This window comes from Natrix helvetica, assembly GCF_964273705.1.
Source record: "Natrix helvetica genome assembly, chromosome: 10".
Lineage (NCBI taxonomy): Eukaryota > Metazoa > Chordata > Lepidosauria > Squamata > Natricidae > Natrix > Natrix helvetica.
Window position 1 is genome coordinate 3,866,466 of NC_138561.1, and position 26,416 is coordinate 3,892,881.

Sequence of the window (26,416 nt, forward strand, 5' to 3'; positions counted from 1 at the left end):
GGCAAGGAAGTGTCAACCAAAGAAGCACAATGCCCAATTCTAACAATTCACCCCCTGATTTTAACGGGCCATATCAAGGAATGTGTGTGTGCCTCAAGTAGAGCCATAAACACCAGGAGTCATAAAAACTAGCAATGCTCAACATTTCTCCTCCTCCAGTTTACAAGCGTCAGCCGATCAAAGATAAGGTCCTTTGGCAAACGGGGCTGAAATTTGCAACCAAACCTTTGTTGCGCTGTGACTTAATTTTAGGGTACAGATAAGTCCTCGACTTACGGCCGCAGTTTGGGATGAGAATTTCTGCTGCCAAGCAAGGCGGTGAGTCATACTTTACAACCTTTTTCTGCAGCAGTTTAAGGAAACGGGGATGTCCTTGTTGGAAGCCACGTGGGAAAGGTGGCATGTGGCAACCACAATCTGGGAATGTCGCATCTGTCGTGAATACGTGTCGGTTGCCAAGCGCCTGAAATTTTGATCCCATGACCATGAGGACGTTGCAAAGGTCATAAGTGCAAGGACTATTGGTTGTTGTTTTTTACAGATGTGTCATTTTTATTAAGCGCTGGACATCAACTAACATTGAAGCCACAATGAAGGATCTCATGTAATTCTTTCATTCATGAAGCACAGAAATCTGAAGAGCTGTTCAGATTCACAGAAGTTTCATTTAGTCTAAATTGGTTCCTCTCTCAAAAGAAAATATATATATATAATTTTGATTTTTGGTATTTGTGAAACCAAAGCACAATATGCACCAAGGTGGTCTTTTCCTTTTGCTTGTGTGACTGAAATAAAGCTGTGTTGAGAATGGGAATCCCTAAATGCCAGATGTTTCTCAGAGAATGGGAAGAGGGCACAAGACCAGAACACAGCTGGCCTGCAGAAAACTATTAGTACAGATGTTTGCTTTTAGCTGAATAGTGGAGATTAGAAGTATGCTTGTGGCCTTCTCTTCACTTTGTATTTTAGTGAGCCATATCAGTGCAAGGACTATTGTTACACACACAAAAATGGAAAGAGACTTTCCATTTCTATCCTATCATGGAAGAATGGATGCAGAAGTTGGTAAGAGTTGGCTGAAATGGCAAAATTGAGCACTCTGACCAAAGAAAAGGACGCAAGTGCTTTTATTCCATATGGAAACCGCTTCTGAACTTCATGCTTGAGGTGGAAAAGAATGAAACTTTGATTTGGGGTTTTACAGATTAGATTTTTCTACAAATGACTTGTTTGTATTATTATGGGAAAACAAAAAGCTGTGATTTGATGCTCATGGCTTATTTTGCATTAGAGGCTAATGTTTCTAATGCTGTGATGGCAAACCTCTGGCACGCGTGCCAGAGGTGGCACGCAGAGCCCTCTTCGTGGGCATGCGCGCAGTGGCCAGCTGCTCTTCTGGTTTCTGGCGCTGGCCAGCTGGTCTTTGCAAGTGCTGGAGTGCCAGAAAACGGCCTGAAAACAGCCGAAAACTAGGCTGTTTTTCAGGCCTTTTCCAAGCCATTTTTGGCCCGAATAACAGCCGGAAAATAAAAGGTTTGCTATCACTGCTCTAATGCAACAGAGAGAGTCAGAGGTTCTTCAGTTCTGGTCGCCATGATGTAAAAAAGATGTGGAGACTCTGGAGAGAGTGCAGAGAAGAGCAACAAAGATGATTAGGGGACTGGAGGCTAAAACATATGAAGAACGGTTGCAGGAACTGGGTATGTTTAGTTTAAGAGAAAGAAGGACTAGGGGAGACATGATAGCAGTGTTCCAATATCTCAGGGGTTGCCACAAAGAAGAGGGAGTCAAACTATTCTCCAAAGCACCTGAGGGTAGAACAAGAAGCAATGGGTGGAAACTAATCAAGGAGAGAAGCAACTTAGGAGGAGAAATTTCCTGACAGTGAGAACAATTAATCAGTGGAACAGAAGTTGCCTCCAGAAGTTGTGAATGCCCCAACACTGGAAGTCTTTAAGAAGATGTTGGATAGCCATTTGTCTGAAACGGTATAGGGTTTCCTTCCTAGGCAGGGGGTTGGACTAGAAGACCTCCAAGGTCCCTTCCCACTCTACTATTGTATTATTATTGTATTATTGTATTGTATTCTTTCTTCTTCTTCTTATCCTTCCTTACGTCTCTTCCCCTTTTCCTTCTCATCGCTCTCTTATTTACTTTTGTATTTCGTATTTTAAAACACTTAATAAAAAAATGTTTGGCAAGAACTGGTTGTAAGTTGGGTTTTTTGTTTTGTTTTTGCGCTATTGTGACTTTGGTCGCTAAACGAATGGACGTAAGTCGAGGCTACCTGTCTCCAGCTACAGGTTCTGCTCTCCCATCTTTGCTCAGGGTCCAAATTTTTCCCACCTACAGTTGCACCAGGTCCAATCCGGAGCCAAGCGAAGGAGGCCGAGTTCATTTTGTGAACAGTTAAAAGTTACAACAGCAATGAAAAAAGTGACATGACAATTTTTCACACTTACGACCACTGCAACATTCCCAGGGTCATGTGATAAAAATTTGGATGTTTGGCCACCGACTCGGAGTTATGACGGTTGTCCCAGGGTTGTGTGATTCCCCTTTTGCGACCGTCCAAAAAGCAAAGTCAAGCAAAGGAAGGCAGATTCGCTTAACAACCAGGTTATAGTTTAAACAATCGAACTGATTCACTTAACAACCGTGGCCCAAAAGGTTGTAAAATGGGGGCAAAATTCACTGAACAAATGTCTCACTTAGCGACAGCAATTTTGGACTCAGTTGTGGTCATACGTTGAGAACTACCTGCCGTGATTGTTCAAAGTTACAAGGGCACTGAAAAAAAACAACTTCTGGATGTTTTTCACTCATACGACCATTTCAGGATCTCCATGGTCATGTGATCAGAATTCAGATGCTTGGCAACTGACTCATATTTACGACCGCTGCCGTGTCCCTGGGTCATATCATTCCCCCTTTTGTGACCTTCTGACAATCAAACTCAAAAGGGAAGGCAGATCCATTTAACAACCGTGTTACTAACTTAAACATTGATTCACTTAACAACGGTGGGAAGAACGAGTGTAAAATGGAGCCAAATTTGCTGAACAAATGTTCACTTAGCGACAGAAACTGTGGCCATAAGTTGAGGACAGCCTGGAAAAGACAGGCAGAAGCCTGCTTTCACTCAAAGCTGTTTCCAGTGACAAGAAAGTTTGCAAAACTCACTGAACAACTGCCTTACTTAGCAACATAAATGTTCAGAAAATTCAGTTGTGGTCATATGTCGAGGACTACCTGTACACAGGAGAGGTTTTCTCACAACACACAAAGGCAAACTGTCAGAGGACACACAATGGCTAAATCCTGGCCTGGCCAAAAAGGCCTGCTCTGCCGTTCGGTGGGCTGGTGCCCCTTACTAGAGGTCTTACATTGGCTCAACCATTGCTGCCCCTTCTCTCCAGACCCCTTCCGACTAACCAAGCCACAATTCCCACTCCTGGGTGGTTCTGGGCCCTCACACTCACCACTTGCAGGTTCTTCTCCACGCTGGGTGGCACGTCGTAGATCTCATGGCTTCCACTGTTGGCGGTCTTGCTCGTCATCGCAGGGCTGTCGTAGACCTGGGCAAAAGAGACGTTGTGAAGCGGCTTTTTCAAGCAATCAACCAAAGTCCCTCCCTGATTTGCTCCGATCATCTCAGGATAGGGAGCTATTGCAGGCCTCGTGGCTTAAACCCCTTCCTGATATAAGTAGCTTCTGGCTTCTTTATCACCCCCTTTCTTTGAGAAGAGAATCATGGTGGCACAGTGGTCAGAACGCGGTACTGCGGGCTGATTCTGCCGACTGCCAGCAGTTTGATTCTCACCAGGCTCAAGGTTGACTCAGCCTTCCATCCTTCCGAGGTGGGTAAAATGAGGACCCAAATTGTTGGGGGCGAGAGGCTGACTCTGTAAACCCCTTAGAGAGGGCTGCAAAGTGGCATATAAGTCTAAGTGCTATTGCCCTTCCTTACTCTTTCCTTTCTTGGGGTTAGAGTGCAGTATTGCAGGTCAACTCTACCCACTGCCAATAGTTGGAATCTCACCTGGCTCAAGGTTGAAGGTTGACTTAGTTTCCCATCCTTCCGAGGTGGGTGAAATGATTGTTGGAGCAAATAAGCTGACTCTGTAAAACTACTTAGAAAGGGCTGTAAATCCCTATAAAGTGGTATATAAGTCTGTGCTATTGCCCTTCCTTCATCCTCCCCTCCCCTCCCCCTTCCTTCCTTCCTTCCTTCCTTCCTTCCTTCCTTCCTTCCTTCCTTCCTTCCTTCCTTCCTTCCTTCCTTCCCAACAACAGTGGCAATGAAGGTCATAAAACGGGCAAAACTCACTGAACAAATAATCTCACTTAACAGAAATGTGGGGGATCAACTCTGTTCGGAAGTCAAGGACTTCCCGTATAACCCCCTCCTCCCTGCTGCTGTTGCCGAAGCAGGCCGGAAATTGGCAGGGCTGAATTCAGATGGGGAGAAGAGGAGCATATAAATGTTAACAAAATGAATAAATAAAAGTCAAGTGATCGTTAAAGAATCCGCATATGTCCTAAGCCCAGTTTTGACAAGTCTTGGGCCAGGAGGGTAAAAATGGGACGTGTCCCTGTCGTGTCCCACCCGCTGCCCCAAGAGACAAAGCCAGCACACTCACTTCCTGGCCACTCCGGTTCACCATCAATCCCCTTGTGGGGGGCACGTCGTAGATCTCCTGGAGCTGCCGAGGAATGTCATACTCTTCCTGCTGCTCTCCTTTGGGACAGGCCTCGTAAACGTAGACTTGTCCCACCCGTGTGGGGATCGCCACCTGCAGAGGAAAGAAGGGCAGGCTTCAGAGGCAGCACCTGCTACGCGCGGCAGGTGGAGGTGGTCGGGAAAGGAAGATGGCCGACTCTATCAAGACCTCTTCCTCTTGGCACTGACAGAAGGTCCTTTCCAGATGCCGGACTAGCAACATGGGTAGCTGGATAGAGTCCACTCTAGCAGAGGCCTGCTATGGAGGACCAGAGGGCCTTGGGGATGAGCTGCATTCTCCCTGCTGGTGCCCACCTGCTCACCTGTTTTTGCAAAGTGAGCAAGCTTTCCAGGCACCACTGTGGAAATGTGTTTGATTGTCTGATCTCGTTTCGGAATGGCTGAAGAATTGGCAAAATGCTACCCTGTGGTAAGACGGGCAGTCCATAAATTAATTCATTGATTGATTGGATTGATTGGATGAATAAGATAGACAGACAGACAGACTGAGATAGATGATAGAGAGATAGAGAGATGGTAAGGAGATAGATGATAGAGATAGATAGCTAGATAGCTAGATAGCTAGATAGCTAGATAGATGAGAGAGAGTGAGATAGATGGTAAGGATATAGATGATAGAGATAGATAGATAGATAGATAGATAGATAGATAGATAGATAGATAGATGGATGGATGGATGGATGGATGGATGGATGGATGGATGGATGGATGGATGGATGGATGGATGGATAGATAGATAGATAGATAGATAGATAGATAGATAGATAGATAGATAGATAGATAGATAGATGAGAGTGAGAGATGGTAAGGAGATAGATGATAGAGACAGACAGACAGACAGACAGATAGATGAGAGAGAGAGAGAGAGAGAGAGAGAGAGAGAGAGAGAGAGAGATGGTAAGGAGATAGATGAGATAGATAGATAGATAGACAGACAGACAGACAGACAGGTGTTTCTAATACCTAGCAAATTTTGTCATTCTCTCTCTGAAATCCACAAGATTTGAATCCTCTCATCCCAGAACTTCTGAGGTTTCTTTAGTGGATTCACCTTGAAATTTTGACAGGTTCATGAGATATTTTAGTTCATGTCCAAAATTTCAATTTTGGATGGGAATACTGAAATCTTGCATTAAAAACTTTTAGGAGCTTCAAATTCATCCCTCTCCCTCTCCCTCCCTCCCTCCCTCCCTCCCCCTCTGTAGGTGAGAGGTTTCTGCTATGAGCATTGTATTGACAAGACTTGCTCTGCACTCAATAGGACATACAAACAAACAGCCATCAAGGAATGAAAACAGGATTTAAACTATTTACAGGAGAAGATGTTACCCCAGCCCCCCTTCCCAAACCTTGCTGCCCAGAATAAAGGTTTCTTATTAGTTATTATAGAACATAGAACAATAGATAGCTGGGAAGGACCTTGGTGGTCTTCTAGGTCAACTCCCTGCTCAAGCAAGAGACCCTTGGGTCTACCCAAGCAATGGGTGGAAGCTCATCAGAGGGAGACCCAACCTGGAAATAAGGAGGAATTTCCTGCCAAGGAGAACAATTAACCAATGGAACAGAAGTTGCCTTCAGAGCTGTGGATGCTCCATCGCTGGAAATTTTCAAGAAAAGATTGGACAATCATTTGTCCGAGATGATATAAGATCTCCTGATTTGGGAAGGGGTTGAACTAGAAGACCTCCAAGTCTAACCCTATCAATTCTGGATAGGATAGGTGTTGTGGCCCAGCAGGATCCGGTTGAGCTGCTGATGGACTCGGATAGTGAGGAACCATATGAGTCTGCCCTGGATGATGTGGAGGACCCTGTGCAGGGTTCAGACTCAGAGCAGGGACCAGAGAGGCTGGTTGGCCACCAGGAGGCGCCTGAGGCATGGAGCAGTGGGGAGGATCAAAGGAAGTTTGTCCCTGATGCTAGATTGAGAAGGGCTGAGAAAGGGAAGCAGCAACTCCGTAGGCAGACTCACAGAAGATGGTTAAGCACAGGTGGTTGTGGATTGGCCCCTCCCAAGAGAGATTATAGGTGAGGCGTTGGGAGGGGACATTTGCAGGAAACAACTGTTCGGATTAGTAGTTAAGAAAATCTATCTGTGTATTCTAGCCGTGTCTGTTCGTTTGGACTATCTGCGTTGCTTCATTCGAATTATCTGGGTTGCTGCAGAGCTACTCTATTGAACGTGAGTTGTCTGGGCCCTCAGCCAAAGGATTCGTTATCTCAGTAATTAAATAGTGGCAAGCAGCCAAGCCTGTGTTCTGGTTTATTCACAGGCGTGGGGGGGGGGGGGTTGTGTCAGAACAGATAGGATAGGATGGGAGGGGAGGATTCTTTATTGGCCAAATGTGATTGGATACACAAGGAATTTGTCTCCAGTGCATAAAAGTGTAACCTTTAACTGGCCAAAATGATGCACCGTAGAGCAAAACCTTTTTAAACAAGGTACCCCCCAAATGAGCTAACATATAGAATGTGACCAACATTTAGGACCTGGAATTAACATTTGGCAAATTGTATGAAACATTTTATGACATTAAAATCATCATAAAGCCCCTCCCAGCTTTATTCTGATGGGTTGAGACTAGTTTCTCCTGCTTTTCGCAGGGATTCAAGCAGATTCTTCTTGAGCCCAAACGCGTCAGCAAATGGTCCGTTATTTTGCGTCCCGACGCTACAGAACGGATCTTTCCTAGCTGCCAGAATCCATGCAAGGATCCCTCTGTAAGCGTGGTCTGCACGCACACACGAGGTGCAGCCAACAATTTCTCCAGAAGAGGGCACTGTCCACCCACCGACTTCTCCTCGCCAGGCGCTGCCTGCAGGAACTGCCCTCCCCAGGGAAGGGGGGAATGACATCACCTTCTATTTTTAGAGAGGAGCCACGGAGGGGCTGAGGGCTGATGCACAATGAGGGCTGCTTCCCTCCTGGGCGAAAGGAGAGAGCCTGGAGCCAGGAGCAGCCTTCCCAGCTGTTGTTTGTTTGCAGAGAAACCACACACACACACACATGCACCAACCAGCCACGGCAGCCCAGACCGAGAGCGGAGGCTGTGCCAGCTACACGGGAGGAGTGTGTGCCCTCCAGCTGCTGTCACCCTCGATCGAGGCAACTCAGAGCCACTTCGAGCGATTCCATGCCAAAGTCGGCTTCAACAACCCAAAACAGTCAAGTGTTTTTTTTTTTGCAACTGCAAAGGTCTTTGGATGTCTAGTGTCAGATGCCAATTAAGAGTAAGATCGCTTGGATCCTGAAAACACCCCTGGCCCCCTTTCACTTAACCCTCCTGGGCCACACACACACACACTCATCCTGTCTTCTCTGTCTCCCTCCCTATCATCCATCCATCCATCCGTCTGTCTGTCTATCATCCATCATCCATCCATCCATCCATCCATCCACCCACTCACCATTCATTCATCCATACACCATCCATCCATCCATCCACCATCCATCCATCCATCTATCCATCCATCCATCCACCATCTATCCAGCTATCCAACCACTCATCCATCCACCATCCATCCACTCACCATTCATCCACCCACCCATCCATCCATCCACCCACCCACCCACCTACCTATCCATCCATCCATCCATCCATCCATCCACCCATCCACCTACCCACCCATCTATCAATCGATCCATTCACCCATCCATCCATTCATCCATCCACCCACCATCCATCCATCCACCCACCCACCCATCCATCCATCCATCCATCCATCCACCCACCTACCTATCCATCCACCCACCCACCCACCCATTTACCATCCATCCACCCATCCATCCATCCACCCACCCATCCACCCACCTATCCATCCATCCACCCACCCACCCATCCATTTACCATCCATCCACCCATCCATCCATCCACCCACCCACCCACCTACCTATCCATCCATCCATCCACCCATCCATCCACCCACCAATCCACCCACCTATCCATCCATCCACCCACCCACCCACCCACCCACCCACCCATCCATTTACCATCCATCCATCCATCCATCCATCCACCAGCTATCCAGCTATCCACCCACTCATCCACCCACTCATCCACCGCCCGTCCGTCCGTCCGTCCGTCTGTCTAGAACAGTCAACTGATGGAACAGAATTTGCCTTCAGAATTTGTGGGAGCTTCATCACTGGAAGCTTTCGGCCATCTGTCAGAAATGGTATAGAGTCTACTTGGGCGGGGGGTGGGTGGGTTGGACTACATGACCTACAAGGTCCCTTCCAACTCTGTTAATGTCTGTCTGTCTCTCTTTCTCTCTCTGTTTTATATGGTTTCCCAACTTCCCCATACAGGTGACTCCAGGCAGTGTACAGAATCCCCCCCACCCCTCCCCCCATGCCCACCCCATAGCAGCAACCAACCCAACCACAAAAGCCACCTGAACAGCTCCGAGTCAACCTGGGGTCTGCTGACCCAACTTGTGTTTAGGCCTTCTGGAAAAGGAGCAAGCAGCTTATTTGGGGGGAACAAGGGTTTTGCTTACCAGACTGTTCCCCAATTTTTTCTGATGGGGGGGGAGTGTGTCACAGCAGATGAGCAAGTTCTCAATCTGTAGCAACATCTGTTCCCCTGTTTCTATTTTGCCCGGGGAATTTCCCCTCCCTCTCTCCCATCCGCACCCCATGACCCAAACTGCAGAGAGCAGGGGTGTCCAAACTTGAGAACTTTAAGACTTGTGGACTTCAACTCCCAGAATTCCCCAGCCAGCATGGCTGGCTGGGGAATTCTGGGAGTTGAAGTCCACAAGTCTTAAAGTTCTCAAGTTTGGACACCCCTGGCATAGAGGAATCGCCTAGAACAGGGGTGTGAAACTCAAAGCCCAGGGGCTGGATTCGGCCCGCAGGGTACTTAGATCTGGCCCACGAAGCCGCTCTGGAAATAGCAAAGGACTGGCCTGCGAGGCTTCTGCCAGCCAAAACAGGCTCCCGAGTTCCGTTTTCGGAACTCCTGCATTTTCACTGGCAGAGGGTTGCAGGAGGCCGTAGCAGCCGAAAATGGAGCTCAGCAGCCATTTCTTGCTGGCAGAGCACTTGGGCCGCCACAGGTTCCCCCATCCCAAATGATGCCGAGTTGGCCAATCTCCCCCTGGCCATGCCCTCCCCACCCCCCTGAGGTCAAGCACAACCCCGATGTGGCCCTCAATGAAATCGAGTTTGACACCCCTGACCTAGAAGATGGCAGCCTCTCTGGGGCCAGAAGGAAGCCTGCGGTGGGGCAGAACACGCTTCCTGCAGGCACGACAGGTAGTCCTTGACTTATGACCACAATTGAACCCCCAAATTGAGGTTGCTAAGTGGAAAATCTGTTAAGTGAGCCCCCACCCCCCGTGGGGTGACCTCTCTTGCCGCAGTTGTTGCAGTTGGGAAGTTAGTCATACGGTTGTTGTGTAAACTCTTGACTTGGCTGGTGATTAGGTCGTAAAAGGGGATCCCATGAACAACCGTCATATCTATGAGTCAGTTGCCAAGAGGCCGATTTTGCATCACGTGACCTCAAGGGATGCTGCAGCGGCTAAAATTGTGAAAAACGGTTTTAAGTCCCGTTGTAATTTCGAACAGTCACTAAACGGATGGTTGTAAGCCAAGGACTAATGTACTTGTATTCCCCATAGTTTGCTCCAGGACTGCCGCTTGGTGCCTCCTGCTCCCCACACCACAAAATCTGGGGAAAAGGGAGAGAGGTGGGTGGGAGGCTACGACACTCCTCCCCAAATCCCTTCCTTCCTTCCCTCCCCCCAATCTTTCCTTCAAGGTCAGCGGTTGAATGCGAGAGAATTCGAGAGAATGCGAGGGAAGGAGGGGGTGTTGAAAGGAAGCAACAAACAGTCTGGCACGCACACACACACACACACACCAGTGCAGACCCAGGAGTTCTTGTGTGCCTGTGTGTGGATTGACACAAGGAGCAGAGCAGAATAACAGAAGAACTGGAAAGGGACCTTGTAGGTCATCTAGCCCAACCCCCCTCCCAAGCAGGAGACCCTACACCAGTGATGGTCAATCTTTTTTTGGCTGCCGTGCCAAAAGCACAGGGGGGGGGTGTTGTGCACCGGCGTGCCACACCCATAGTGCTATGCATGCGCGCGATCAGCAACAAACACCCCTCCCCCAGTTTTTTCACCTTCCCCAGGCTCCAGAAGCTTTCTGGAGGGCAAAAACCGGCCCTACGAGCAAACCGGAAGTGACTTCTAGTTTGTCCGTAGGGCCAATTTTCGACTTCCGGAGCCTTCAGGGGACTTGCCATAGGTTCGTCATCACGAACATCATTTCTGACAGATGGCTGTCCAGTCTCTTCTTGAAAGCCTCCAGGGATGAAGCTCCCACAACTTCTGAAGGCAACTTCTGTTCCATGGGTTGATTGTTCTCACTGTCAGAAAATTCCTCCTTATTTCCAGGTTGAATCTCTCCTTGGTCAGTTTCCATCCATTATTCCTTGTCTGGCCTTGGAAAATAGCTTGACCCCTTCCTCTCTGTGGCAGCCCCTCAAATATTGGAAGACCTCTATCCTGTCTCCCCTGGTCCTTCTCTTCCCTAGACCAGCCATGCCCAGTTCGTTCTTCATGTTTTAGCCTCCAGTCCCCTAATCATCTTGGTTGCTCTTCTCTGCACTCTTTCTGGAGTCTCAGCATATATTTTTTTATAGATTTGCAACTGGCTGACAAATCACACAGTTAATGGAACTACATCTACAGCTCCCACAACTTCCGAAGGCGACTTCTGTTCCATGGGTTAATTGTTCTCACTGTCAGAAAATTCCTCCTTATTTCCACGTTGAATCTCTCCTTGGTCAGTTTCTATACATTATTCCTTGTTGGGTGCTTTGGAGAATAGCTTGCCCCCCCCAACCCTTTTCTCAAAGGACTCTGCCTGCTCCTTGTATCAATCCACACACAATCCACACAAAACCTCCCGTGGCTGAGCTGCCCCAGCAAAGACCAGGAGGTCCAGATCTACTCCATCTTTCCTTGGTTAAGCTGCTTAGACGAGACCTGCAAACCTGGTTTATTTATTCCTGGCTTCTGTGCCTTTGCCTGGCCTGGATTCACACAAACATCAGCTTGGACAAAGTCCCTTCGCACTATCCCAAGGCTGGAGCCAAAGCATCAGAGAGGCAGTGCAGGGGCTCCTGGGTTCCCCCCCTCTTCTGCAGGAAGCCCCCCGCCCCCGCCACCAACCCCAGCCCTGCCCAGGAAGGGAGACTAGGGTGCCTCTGTGACGGAGGCCCAGAAGAAGTCATTTCCGTTCCCAGGATAGGACCGGAAAGAGCTTTCTGGAGCCTCCTGCAACGCCCCACTTGGGCAAAAGTCCCAGTAAAATTGCAAATCTGAAGTCCAGCCCTTGGCCTCCTTCCAGGCCGCTGCTCGGCTGGAGGGGAGAGCAGGCGAGAGGAGCGCGCAGGGCACGGGTGGCTTGGCACCAAGAGCTCAGATCTGGAACCGCCTCTTCTCATTGCTCCCCCGCCCGCCCCCCCTCGTCCCGCCTTGCAATTCAAAGCGGCCCAGGAGGAGAACACAAGCCGCCCCTGTCCCTTCAGCTGTTTGAAGCGGAGAGGGAGGGTCTGTTGCCAGCCCACCCACCAGCACGCTGCCCTGCGGGCCCAGCCGGGCCACACCTACTTCCTGCCCCTCCCCCCACCTCCAATCCTCACCCCTGGTGGATGAGGGTTTTCTTTTTGTACTGGTGGGAACCGAAAGACGCGGAGCCCCAGATGCCCCGTCTCGGCCACTTACCTTGCCTTGGCCCTTGGGGGGGTCCCAGCCGTGGCCATCCAGAGAAGGAGGGACCTGGTAAATGTCCTGCCCCAGGCTGGAGGGGGCCGGAGGGACTTGGTAAATGTCCTGGGAGGGGCAGGCCGGCCCGGCTGGCACCTGATAAACATCCTGGCCTTGAGAAGGACTTTGCTTGGCGTAGGCGGAAATCTGCTTGCCGGCAGGAGACTGGAAGGGCCCCGGGGCCTTGTTGGGCGCTGGCACCAAGTAGACGTTGTCCTCTTGGGGGAGGTAGGAAGGGTGCATGGGGGTGTATTGAGAGGCAGAGGACAGAGGGCTGTAGCCCCCTTGCTGGGGAAAGGCCAGTGGGGTTTGTCCTGCAGGCTGGGGCAGCGAAGGCTGGAGGGGCCCCTGGTGGGGCCCCGGGAGCTGCTTCTTGTCGTACATCCCCACCAGGATCTTGAGGCGGTTGCCTGGCACGATGCCTTGCCGGCCGTGCAAGGAGCAGAGCCACCAGCCGTCCAGGCCTTGCGTGTTGCGTTCCAGCACCGTCATGATGTCCCCCTTGCGGAAGGAGAGCTCGTCCGGGGACTCGGCCACGTTGTCGTAGAGAGCCTTGGCCAGCACGTTCTGCAAGAGAGAAGCGAAGGGGCTCACGTCAGGCCAGCTATGCGTTCAAAGCAGCTCGGTCGGTTTCAGTGGGACCAAATCAAACCTTTATTGTCAACGCACAACACGGGTTCAATGACATTGGAGGGCAATGACAACGCACGGGACCTACACCGCCATTGGCAGACCACAAGGCTGAAGGAGGGTTGGCCCATCGCGCCAAGCCACAAGCCAACCAACCCCACGAGCAAGCAGCATACTATGTTTCCTTAAGCAAACCACTGCAGCCAAGTTCAACAACATGCTAAACCCCAAGGCTTAACTAATTAGAAGAGGAGATAGGACAGTCACCTGTCTGAAAAATTAAAGGCTCTCCTGCTTGAGTAGGGGGCTGGACTAGAAGACCTCCAAGGTCCCTTCCAGTTCTATTCTGTTCTGTTCTATTCAGTTCTTTTTAGTTCTGCTCTGCTCTGCTCTACTCTATTATTCTATTCTACTCTACTCTACTTTACTCTGCTCTATAATTCTACTCCTCTACTCTACTCTACTCCTCTACACTACTCTACATTGTGTTTTGCACACTGAAGTAAATCCAAATCAACCAAGCAAACACTATAGACTAGAGCACGGGTCTCCAACCTTAGCAACTTTAAGACTTGTGGACTTCAACTCCAAGATTGAAGTCCACAAGTCTCAAAGCTGCCAAGATTGGAGACCCCTGGACTAGAGTGAATAACAAAATAACAAGAATCGGAAGGGACCTTGGAGGTCTTCTAAATCCAACCCATGCTGAAGCAGGGGACCCTATACCAGGGTATACAACCTTGGAACATTAATACATGTGGACTTCAATTCCCAGAATTCCCCAGCCAGCATGCTATATAGCATTCCAGACGAATGGCTCTCGTTTCTTCTTAAAAACCTCCAGTGACGGAACAGCCATAACTTCTGGAGACGAGCGCAAGTTAATTCTTCTCACTGATAGGACATTTCTCCTTAGTTCTAGGTTGCTTCTCTCTTTCAAGCTCTTCCATCTCTTACTTCTTCTCCCCCTGTCCTTAGGGCAGGGGTGTCCAAACTTCTGGGAGTTGAAGTCCACAAGTCTTAAAAGTTCCCAAGTTTGGACACCCCTGACTTAGGGCCTTTAAAGAATAGGTTGAACCCCTCTTTTCTGCAACAGCGCCTCAAATATTGGACGATGCTATCATGTCACTCCTAACCCTTCACTTTGTTCCTGCAACTGTTCATTTAGCCTGCAGCCCACTAACCATCTTTGCTGCTTTTCTCCGCACTCCTCCGCCATTATTTCGGTGTCGTGGGGACCAGAACCGTAGCTAATATCCCAAAAGTGGTCCTATTGCTTCGTGTGATCTTAACACAGGTAATCCTCAACTTACGACCGCAACGTAGCCCAAAATTTATCTTGCTAAGTGAGACATTCGTAAAGTGGGGTTTTCGCCCCATTCTATGACTTTTGTTAAGCGAATCACTGCACTTGTTAAAATTAGTAATGCGGTTGTTAAGTGAATCTGATTTCCCCATTGACTTGGCTTGTCAGAAGGTCACAAAAAGGGGATCGCACAACCCCGGGACACTGGAGCCGTCATAAATGTGAGTCAGTCGTCAAGCCTCCGAATGCAAAACAAGTGACCATGGGAATGCTGCAATGGTCATAAAGGTGAAACATGATCATGGGTCATTTTTTTTTTCAGTGCTGTTGTAATTTCGAACTGTCACTAAGCGAACTGTTGTTAAGTCGAGGACTACCGGTACCAGTTTCCGGTCAAAGGTGACGTAAGCTGCAGTCATGTGACCACAAGGCGCTGCAAACAGTTGTAAATGTGGGTTGGTTACTAAGCCCCTAGAACCGTAATGGCGAATCTGTGGCACGCACAGCCATTTCTGAGGGCACGGAAGGCGTTGCCCTGTCAGCTCCAGCGTGCTGGCCAGATGATTTTCGGCCTTGATTTTCGGCCTTGATTTTCGCCCGTTTTTCACCCTCCGGAATTCCGTCCAGCAACGGACCTTCTGGTTTGCGCGTTGGGCTGTTTTCCGCCCTCCGGAGAGAGCAAGACGGCCCAACTTCCCTGTCAGCTCCAGTGTGTTGGCCAGCTGATTTTCGGCCTTGATTTTCATCCGTTTTTCGCCCTCCGGAAGTCTGTCCAGCAACGGACCTTCCGGTTTGCGTACTGGGCCGTTTTTTGCCCTCGCCAGGCTCCTAGAAAGCCTCTGGAACCTGGGGAGGGCAAAACACGGACCTACCAGGCCCACCAGAAGTAGGAAAACGGGCCGTTTATGGCCTCCGGAGCGGGGGCAGCCATTTTTGCCCTCCCAGTGCGGGCGCACACGATAGGAAATGCTCATGTGCTTTTGTCACTTGAGGCGAAAAAGGTTCGCCATCGCTGACCTAGAATGTGGTCACGTGACTACAGGGTTATGGGGACATTGGAACTTTGAATCTGGGTTGTAAACCCCATTTTCTGGGTCCGTCATAACTTCGAACCGTCATTAAGCAACTAGTCGTAAGCCGATGACTACCTGTCAGACCAGCAGCCCTCAGGAAAGCCTGCCAAACGGACTGGAAAAGCATGGAAATACACAGGAGTCCGCTAGCGCCTTCCCAATTGCCCCTCTTCCAAATAAAATAGCTTTTTATTTCTTCCTTTTTCCAAATATTATGAAATTTATGCAGTCCTGCGGACAATGTCGCTGCATGGGAAAAATCAGGACTGTGGGTTTTTTTCCCCCCACTGCTTTCAGTTTCAAGTATAAATCCTCTGCCCAAATCAAGTTCAGTGTCTTCTTGAACTTCCTCCCTCCCTCCCAATTTGGTGTTTTTTCCCCTTTTCTTTCTTTCTCATCCCTTCTCTGGGAAGACAAAGATCTCCCTAAAGCAGGCGGCTATACGTTGTGTCCCTTTTTAAAACAAACAAACAAATAAGCAAACGAAAGCCTTTGGAAATCCCACAAAAGCACCAACACCATCTTCGTTTTTATTCTTTAGGAGAAAAACAACAACAACAACAGAGTCCTTCTTTTCCTTCGGACTAAACTAAAAAACCCCGGATAGATTTTGGACCCTTCTGTTAGTCGTGCGAATTCGGCTTCTTTTCGGGTTTATAAGTCACTCTCGTAAGCCGGGTGACGGTTAAAATAACCCATCCACGGTTCATTTTCCTTGTGAATAATTTCGCCTTCTCCAATTACAAGCCTGGCTGATTGTGCAAAGGCAGCCTTGGGTTTCTCTCTTTCTCTTTTTAAGTGCAAAGTACATGCCTATTATGCTGTAGAGATTAACCATCCACGGGCAAACCGTGTGTGTGTGTGTGTGTGTGTGTGCCTGCCTGCCTGCCGCTGGGGGCCAAGAGGGCAGCTGATCTTGTCCCTGGTCCTTCTCTGCTGAGGGGTGGGTGGGTGGCTCTCTCCCACCCACCCCCCTCGTCCTTTTCCCAGGCAGGAAGTGCCAAAGCCATGACTCAATCACAGATTTCCCTTTGTTTCTCCAGCAGAAGAGGTTCGGATGGAAAGTTGACTTCCCAGGGCAAACATCTATCAAGGAAGGAAGAGGGGGAGGGAGGGAGGGAGGGAGGGAGATCTCCATGCCTCTGGATCGGCCCTTCCACCTTTTATTAAAGGTTGTGGGGCCTCAGCTACCCTGGGTCACCGGGCCAGGTGAAATCTTGAACAAGACTCAAGCTCTTGGCAAGGATTCCGCTTCCTGGTTTGGCTGCCAGAGCACAAAACAAGATTTGCAAATCCTAACCATGATCAGTCAGGGAAGAAGCAGGCTTTTGCTGGACCCCAGAGGAACATTAGTTGCTCCACGGAGAAATCAAGATTTAACGCCAAACAACTAGAGGCAAGGTTACACACACACACACACACACACACACACACACACACACACACACATGCCATCCCACTGCTAAACAACTAATCCCCACAACAGTCAAACCACGTAGCAGTGCTGTGTTACTACTCTCCTTCTCATCTTTCCTATTCCTTTAGCATCTTATGACTATAACTTTGTTGTTTGTATCTTATAGCAATAGCATTAGACTTACCGTATTTTTCGGAGTGTAAGACACACCTTTCCCCCCCAAAAAAGAGGGTGAAAATCTGGGTGTGTCTTATACACTGAATACAGCATTTTTGGCCTCCTGAAACCCCGCCCCCTTGGTAAAAATGGACGTGCAGAGGATTTGGGAGGCTTCCGGAGTGCTCCTGGAGGCTGGGGAGGGCAAAAATGAGCAAAAAAATGGGCCCCTTTTTTGCTCGTTTTTGCCCCCAGGAGCACTCTATAAACCTTCTAAAGGCTATGCATGTCCCCTTTTTGACAAAAAACAGGCCTGTTTTTGCGAAAAATGGGCCGTTTTTTGGAGGTCTGCAGAATGCAAAACCTTTTTTAAAAATCTGCCTCTTCAAAATCTTGGTGCGTCTTGTATTCCGAAAAATACATACCGCTTCACAGTGCTTTACAGCCCCCTTTAAGGGGTTTGCAGAGTCAGCCTCTTGCTTTCAACAATCTGGCTCCTCATTTTACCCTCCTCGTAAGGATGGGAGGTTGAGTCAACCTTGAGCCTGGTGAGATTCGAACTGCCAAATTGCAGGCAGCCGGCAGTCAGCAGAAGTAGCCTGCCGTACTGGACTCTAACCACTGCGCCACCATGGCTCATATGATTTACTGTATGTGGATTGCCTTTATTTAGCATCATACGTCTTTCCCTGAGTATTGCATCTTATGATTTATTATTTGTATTATGATTATGATCATGATTTACCACTTGTTTGTATGTACATGGAGAGCTTAAGCACCGGAGACAAATGCCTTGTGTGTCCAATGACACTTGGCCAATAAAGAATTCCATTCCATTCCATTTCACTCCACTCCACTCCCACATCCCATCCCCATCCCCATCCCCATCCCTATCCCACCCCACTCCATTCTTTAGCCAAGGACCTAATGGCAAGTTTCAGAGAACGGTCCCATCTCCAGCCCTTCCCTGCTGCAGACGATAGATCTGCCAGTTTGGTGTCCTTCTTTTTGTGCTATGTTACCTCTCAAGAGACCAGGGATACATTTTCCCCAACAAGAGCACTTTGGTTTACAATGTTTGACCAGAAGAAAATGTCCTGGAGCAAACTCCCAAGACCGAAGGCCGAAAGCAGCTTATGCACTGGGGCTGCCAGGCCAGCTTTAGCATCGCAGCCCAGGCAAAAAAGATGGTGGGGGTTCCTATGTCCAGTGCCAAGAGGATGTAGGTCAACCTTCAGCAGAAGACCAAATGCCAGGGGGGAGTTGTAGCCCCAATGAGGGCACCAGGACAGCAAAGGTAACCCAGATGCTCAGACTGACCTGGTCCCTTTCAAGTATCAGGAAAAACAACAATTCACTTTCTCATCTCCTTTCTGCCAGCAGGCTAAAATAATGTTTCCTCAACCCAAAAGTCCTTTTTCAAAAGGGCTTTTCCTTGAAGACGTTTTGCTTTTCATCCAAGAAGCTTCTTCAGCTCTGACTGGATGGTGGGGAATGGAAGGATTTATATTCCTTGCAGACAGCTGGTCATTTGCATCCTTCTAGAGGGTCGTTGAGGCCACTTGGAGGTTTGTCTGTGTCCTCAGGGTCACCTGAGTGGTGCAAATGGTTCCTGTAGTCTGCAATTTTTTCCCCTCTGGAAATCCATTCCTACTCCCACACCATTCCAAGGGTCTTCATCCCAAATTGTACAGCTAGAAGTCTGAAGAAGCTTCTTGCATGAGAAGCGAAACATCTTCAAGGAAAAACAAAGTCCAGTTCCCTTTTGGGGCAGCCAGCATCTGGATGACTGAGAATCTCCAAGGACAATGTTTCTCAACCTCACCGACGTTGATTTGGAGGGACTTCAACTCCCAGCATTCCTTAGCCAGCACGGGATTCTGGGAATTGGTCCATATGCTGGCTAGAGAATTTTGAGAGTTGGTCCCCTTCTGGCTGGGGAATTCTTGCAGTTGAAATCCACCCATCTTAAAGGAAACTCTAACAGCGAGGACAATTTATCAGTGAAACAGCTTTGCCTTCAGATGGGTGCTCCATCACTGGAGGTTTTTAAGAAGAGACTAGACAGCCGCTTGTCTGAAATAGGATAAGTTCCCCTGCTTGAGCAGCGGGCTGGAGTAGACTAGAAGACCTCCAAGGTCCCCTCCAGCGCTATTCTATTCTGAACACTGGGATAAAAGGCCATTTCCATTCCACCTCTGGGCTACTCCACATGCTGCTCTTTTGCATATGAAGCTGCGGTGGGCTTCAGGATGCTCAGCCGAGATTAGAAAGACAATCCCACGGTTTCTACATATCTGATGCTGCCTTTTAAGAATGCAAAGCATTTCCCAGGCTGGCTCCGGCTGTACCAGAAGTGTCCCCTGGCTGAAAACGAACGGAGACAAAAAGCTAATAGGTTGCATACGATTTTTCTGTGAGCAAGGAAGGTGGAAATGCAGAGCTCAGCGTTAGCAGGAGTGGTGTAAGAGGAAGACTTCATGGCTGAACTATTCAGATCTAGGGGCCTGATTGTGTGCATGCATATCTGGTTCTGCTTGTGTAAAAGACTGGCCCTTTGGCAAACAGCTCTCTTTAACCCTATGCCAGGGGTGTCCAAACTTGGGAACTTAAGACTTGTGGACTTCAACTCCCAGAATTCCCCAGCCAGCCATGCTGGCTGGGGAATTCTGGGAGTTGAAGTCCACAAGTCTTAAAGTTCCCAAGTTTGGACACCCCTGCCCTATGCCATTCCTCCCAACCCAAATTCGGACTAATAATACAGTAGAGTAGCAGGACTGTGCAGCAGTACAATCCTCTGATGGCTGGGGAATTCTGGGAGTTGAAGTCCACACGTCTTAAAGTTGTTGGAAACCGCTGCTCTAGATTATGCTGGAACTATGCTAGAAGCAACCTGGAATTAAGGAGAAACTTCCTAACAGTGAGGACAATTAACCAGTGGAAGAGCTGGCTTCAGACATTCTGGGTTCTTCATCCCTGGAGGCTTTTAAGAAGAGTTTAGACAGTCACTTATCTGAAACTTTGTAGGGTGTTCTGCCTTAGCAGGGGGCTGGACTAGAAGACCTCCAAGGTCCCTCCCAGCTCTATTCCAAATTTGGATGTGGCTGGGGAAAGTTGAAGTCCACTCATCTTGGGAATCCCTGAGGCTGAGACACACTCATGAAGACTGCTGTGCAAAAAAGCCAACAACCACCGCCACTCTGGAGGGGTGTAATAACCAATAACCTGTTGAAGTGTGTGAAAAAAGGCAGCCCTCCATGCATGCTCCTATCCCCCAAAACATTCCCACTGATTGCAGCTTCCTGGGGTCGAGTGATGGCCTTTTGCAAACTTCCCACTTGGCTTCCAACAAGCAAAGTACGACTCGCTTAACAACGGCAGTGATTCGCTTAACAACCGTGGCAAAAATGTGTTGTAAAACTGAGACAGGACTCACTTTACAACTGCCTTGCTTATCAACAGACACTCTGGTCCCAATTGTAGCCCTACACCCCCTGACATGTTTACTTAAAATGTCAGCTGAGGGTTTAGAAATTCAGCAGCTGTCATGGAGTAAACTACGAAAGCGCAGACAAGTATCAGCAAGAGTCAAGCTCAACTTCGCCATCATTTCTTAATCCCCAAAGAATGGCCAAATCATAACAGAACGAAACAAACCCGGACTTGTTCGCAGAACTATCGGTTACTTAAAGACAATGGTACCATGCAAGTGAACAAATTATCACAAAAGACACAGTGCTAAGTATTTATCTCTTGCGATACAAGTCACCCCCGTGCTATAGTATCCTATTTGTTACTCATTAAAGTTACAGAGTTAGGAACTGTTTGTTTATTTAGCTTGACTGTTTCTCCATTAGGGGTGGGATATTCTCTCGCCTTCTAAAATGCACTGCTAATTTATTAATTTGAATAAATCATATTAATACCCCCCCCCTACAGTTGCATGAAGCCTTCTGTCTGGCTAAAAGGCCAGGGGCAGGCCTGCTTCTCTGGGCCTTTTTTGCAGCTGGCCATCTTGTTTAGACTACAAGAAGAGATCGAGATATACCTGGCAGGAAAAAAAAATATTTTCCAAACGAGGAATGCCAGATAAATAAAGCAGAGGAGATATGCCCAGTCAGACAGTTTGCTGCTTGGGCGCACGGAGGACGCATTTTTCTAACCCAAATTTCCAAAGAGGTTTCTCGAGTTTCAAAGAAGAATCCCAGGAATGCGATGGGGGAAAAAATACAGATCAAATCTTCTCTTGGGAAACAGGAGAGTGTTTTGACAGATGACCAAGGCAGCTGTCTTCCTACTACACTTCTACCCTTTGTGGACTTCAACTCCCAGAATTCCCCAACCAGCATGCCTTGGACTTTCCGGACAAATTCTCTTTCGCCAGGGCCTGCTGATTGGGGAATTCTGGGAGTTGAAGTCCACAAATCACCAAGAATCAAAAAAATATTCTTCTAGATTCTATTTCTTGGCTCTAGAGAGACTTCTGGATGTTACCCGGTCGTTTGGGGCTTTAAAAAGTGTTCATCACCTTTCCCCCAGGTAATGGCTCCAGTAATTCAAGGTCTCCTCCCTTCCTCTCCACAGGTCATTTCCAGTTCTGCCTGGATTCTTCCAGAGTTGAGATGCTAATTAAAAATGCATTCAGCTCTGTCCTTGAAGAGTTTCTCTGGATTTATGACATGGGTGAGGGAACGAGGGCCCTTTTATGAGTTTGTGGACTTCAACTCCCAGAATTCCTGAGCCAGCTATGCTGGCTCAGGAATTCTGGGAGTTGAAGTCCACAAGTCATAAAAGGGCCATCGTTTCCCATCTCTGCTCTATGGTCAGGGCCTCCATTCCAACACATGCTACATTTACAGTCTCTCCTCTTTTCCTACTCCTGTCACAGAACATGGCAGACCTTTACAACCTGTGGACTTTGATTCCCAGAATTCTTGGGTCAGCCATGTTGGATCAGGAATTCTGGGAGCTGAAGTCCACAAGTCATGAAAGGGCCATGGTTTGTCCCATCTCTGCTCTATGGTCGGGGCCTCCATTTCAGTCTCTTCTCTTTTCCTTCTCCTGTCACAGAACATGGCAATTTGTTTTGAGCATTTTGCTGGAGGGGTTGGGGCGGGGACGGGACATGTTGGGGTGATGCACGATTAAACAGCCTCCCATAAATTGCAAGCAACCTACTACGACGCCAAGCAGGGGTGGGCCACTACGGCACCTTTACGACCTGTGGACTACAATTCCCAGAATTCCTAGGCCAGCCATGTTGGATGAGGAATTCTGGGAGTTGAAGTCCACCAGGTGTAAAGTGGTCATAGGTGCTGGCCCAGGAATTCTGGGAGTTGAAGTCCAACTAGTTGTAAAAGTGCCGTAGCTGCCAACCCTGGATGTGGAAGGACCCCAAGTGCCCCATTGCAGGAAAGGGGAACAGAGGTGGAAATTCGTAATTGTAATAATACAGTGGTCCCAGACTTACAACCATTTGTTTAATCTGTTCAAAGTTACAACGGCACTTAAAAAACATTGGCTTGTGATCATTTTTCACACTTTATGACCACTGCAGCATCCTCATGGTCAGTGGTCAAAATGTGGAAGCTTGGCGATCGATTCACATTTATGACGGGTGACGTGTCCTGGGCGGCGGGTGGCATTCACTTACTTTCCCTATCGGTTCACAAATGTGAGCACATGCGCATGCTTTGCTCACACACGCATGCCCCTGGCCTTCCATGCATGCACTTTGGCTTAAAAACCGCCTAAATAGGACGGCGTAGAGCAGGGGCAGGTGGGGAGGCCCACTCGGGATTTCCACCATGAACCAGTCTGAACCGGCTGAATACAACCCCTGGTCCTGGAGTCATCTGACAATCGACGCCAACGGGGAACCCAGATTCACTTAACAGTTGCGTTACTAACTTAACAAGCGCAGTGGTTCACTTCGCCATCGTGGCAAGGAAGCCCATAAAACGGGGCAAACCCCACTGAGCCACTGTCTCGCTTAGCAAACAGACGTTTCGGGCTCGACTGTGGTTGTAAGCCGAGGACTACCTGCAACAATCTCTGCTTGGTTTTTCCTCCTTCCCAGTGCAGGAACAACCTTTCCTCCAGTCCGGCAGGATAATTAATGTGGCTTAAGGAACAAGCAAATAAATGCCTCTGCGCAAGACAAAACAGCCCATGTCCTCAGATAGGAATCCGATTACAACACCATCCTCTCCACTCACGCAAAGGCTCTCTATGTCGCGGAGGGGGCGGGGGGGGGGGAAATGCTACGAAAGCGAAGTGAGTCACTTGCATAAAATCCATTGCAACAGGATCTGAATTTCCTGTTGGTTGTTGGCTCTTAAATCACCCTCTTCCTTGGGGGGGGGGGAGGAGGAGGGTTGACACAGAGGCATGCTTGTCTGTGTGGGGGTGTAAATTCTCCAGGGCAAAGGGGCAAAGGGAGAAAGCTTTCGGGGGTGGGATTGGGGGGTACACAGGGGTTGGAAGGGTCCGTCTTGAAGACGACGGCAACCTGACTACACGTGGACTTCAACACCCAGAATTCTTGAACCAGCCATGCTGCCTTAGGGATTCTGGGAGTTGAAGTCCACCGGCTGCAGTCCTCCACTTACAACCAAAATGGAGCCCGATGTTTCTGTTGCTAAGTGAAACATTGGTTAACTGACTATTGCCCCATTTGATAACCTTTCTTGCCACGATTGTTAATTGAATGATTGCAGTTGCTAATTTAGCGTCGTAGTTGTTAAACGAATCCGGCTTCCTTATTGACTTTGCTTGTCAGACGGTCGCAAAAGAGGATCACATGATCACGGGAATTACAACCGCCATCGTTAAATCATTTGCCAAGCCTCTGAATTTTGATTACACCGCCACGGGGGAGGCAGCAATGGTCGTAAGTGTGAAAAATAGTCCTAAATTACTTTTTCCAGTAATCCAGTACAGCCGTTGTAAGTCTGAATGGCCACTAAATGAACTGTTGTAAATTGAGGACCACCCATCCCTGATCTTGAAGAAATGGCTTCTCCAGAAAGGACTTCTGGACCACGAAGTAGAGGTTTTTTCCTCCACGATTTGGGTCAATGCACCAAAGGAGTTATTAAAAACTCCTGTATTTAAGATATAAACATAGTCTAAAAGACGATAAAAGTGGAATTATTATTGGGAAATAAAATATGGAAGAGGAGATTTATTTCTATGGATCGCTGGAATTTCACCCCGAAAATCCATCAGAGTGAAGAAGAAAATAAGCAAGGGCAACAACGGAAGGAGGGAGGAAGAGGAGGGAAAAGAAGAAAAGGTAACGGAGAGGAAGTAAGGGAGAGTTAGTAAGAGTAGGAGAGAGGGTAAAAAGGAGAAGAAGAGAGGAGGAGTGGGGGAGAGGGAGGGGTAGAAGAAAAGAGGAAGGAGAGGAGGAAAGAAGAAGGGAGAGGTTGGGACGGAAGGAGGAGTAGAGTTGTTGCAAAATAAAATGGATGTACGGGGTGGAAAGAAAGCCACCCCGATTAGGCTTTTTATATTTTTAAATAGATTGTGATAAACGCTAGAAGAGAATAGATAAATATTAAGAGTACTTATGAGAATGTATATTTGTGAATGCATATGAAAATGAAAAAATAAAAACTTTTTTCCAAAAAGAAAAAGAAAGAAATAATCTTCCTCCTAATTGAGAATTTCCCTCCTAATTCAGGGGTGTCCAAACTTGGGAACTTTAAGACTTGTGGACTTCAACTCCCAGAATTCCCCAGCCAGCCATGCTGGCTGGGGAATTCTGGGAGTTGAAGTCCACAAGTCTTAAAGTTCTCAAGTTTGGACACCCCTGTCCTAATTGAGCAACTGCAGTGCTACACCCCAGCGTGATCCTTTCTGGGTGCACTGCGTCTTAATTCCGAGGCCTCAAAAACCATGGATCGGGGCAAGTGGCCCATTGGTGAAGACAATCTACTAATCTGCACACAAACATTTCCACAGAGCATTGGAACGCCAGACCAAACCACAATCTACAAGCACACCACGGAGACCAGTCGCTGAATCTTAAATATATTTACGGCACTTTTAGGTCCTGCTGGACTTTGGGGGGGAATTTACTCCAAGTGGATGAGTTTATGCCAAAAAGCTAAGCCAATGCCCCAACCATTATGTGCAGAGTTGTTTAGGGTTCACTGCACTGTGCCCACCCAGAAAAAGGGGTCCTTTGCTTAAGCCTATGATGCAAAGGCAGCCCACCCCTGGAGTGGATTCTCCCTCGGTTGTTTTGAAGGATTCAGCACAATTAGCAGCTCCAGCGCAGGCTCCCTCCCAACAGCTCCTGGTTGCGAAAAAGCTAATAGAGACGATCTCTCCAGCCACAGAGGCCGGGTGAGAATTAATTTTCCGCTCCGGTGGACCCTGCATACATTCCACCCTGCTATTAACAGCAGGTCAAATGAGCTGCTTTTATCATGCAAAACCGGCCAACTTCAGGTGGGATCCCAATGCAAGAAGGGAATAATATTCCTGCAACCGCTGACGCTGAGCTTATTGTCTTGGGCGTCGAGGGCTGACGCCATTGCAAACAAAGCCAGGCATGGAAAGTCTTCCCTGCGTGGGGAAAAACAGGATGTCACCCCAGTAGCTGCACACGCGTTGGCTCCCAATTGCTCCACCGCAAAGGAAAACAAAGAGTTAAAAGTCAAGTCTTACACTTAGGCAAGAAAAACCGAAAGTACAAATATAGACTGAGTGAAAGCAGGGTGCATAGCAGTAACTGTGAGAGGCATCTTGGAGCCTTAGTGGGCAACCAGTTAAATAGGAGCCAGCAGTGTGCAGCGGCAGCCAAAAAAGCCAATTGCATTAACAATCAAGATCAAAGGAGGTACTAATACCACTCTATGCAGCCTTAGTAAGATCACACCTAGAGTACTGCATCCAGTTTTGGTCACCACACACATTTTACCCTCATGGGTAAAACGAGGACCCAGATTGTTGGGGGCAATTAGGCTGATACTGTAAACTGCTTAGCGACAGCTATAAAGCAGTATATACGTTTAAGTGCTATTGCTGTGTATCTCTATGCCTGTCTATTTATTTATTCTATCTGCCTGCCTGCCTGCCTACCTACCTATTTATCTATGAGCCATGGTGGCACAGTAGATAAGAATGTGTATTGCAAGCTGACAGTGTCAATGCAAAGAGCTAAATTCTGACTAGTTCAAGATTGATTCAAGGCCTTCCATCCTTCCGAAGTGGGTAAAATAAGGTAAAATAAATACCCAGATTGTTGGGGGCAAGAGGCTGACTCAGTAAACCCCTTTCAGAGGGCTGTAA

The 26,416-nt window shown here is 48.3% G+C and overlaps 1 protein-coding gene across 2 annotated transcripts in view; it reads right to left on the reverse strand.

The window, feature by feature from the left end:
• The window catches only part of BCAR1 (BCAR1 scaffold protein, Cas family member), a 55,236-nt gene that overhangs the window by 9,412 nt on the left and 19,408 nt on the right, over window positions 1–26,416 (reverse strand). The window contains exons 1-4 of one of the 2 annotated variants that reach the window (XM_081963016.1): window positions 21,642–21,777; window positions 12,490–13,098; window positions 4,644–4,796; window positions 3,483–3,578 (exon numbers count right to left, since the gene is read on the reverse strand). In XM_081963016.1, coding sequence (XP_081819142.1) covers window positions 3,483–3,578; window positions 4,644–4,796; window positions 12,490–13,023 — 783 coding nt within the window. In that variant the 5' untranslated portion in view covers window positions 13,024–13,098; window positions 21,642–21,777. Of the gene's footprint in view, window positions 1–3,482; window positions 3,579–4,643; window positions 4,797–12,489; window positions 13,099–21,641; window positions 21,778–26,416 lie in introns of those variants that run through there. The other variant, XM_081963015.1, reaches the window with a different exon arrangement.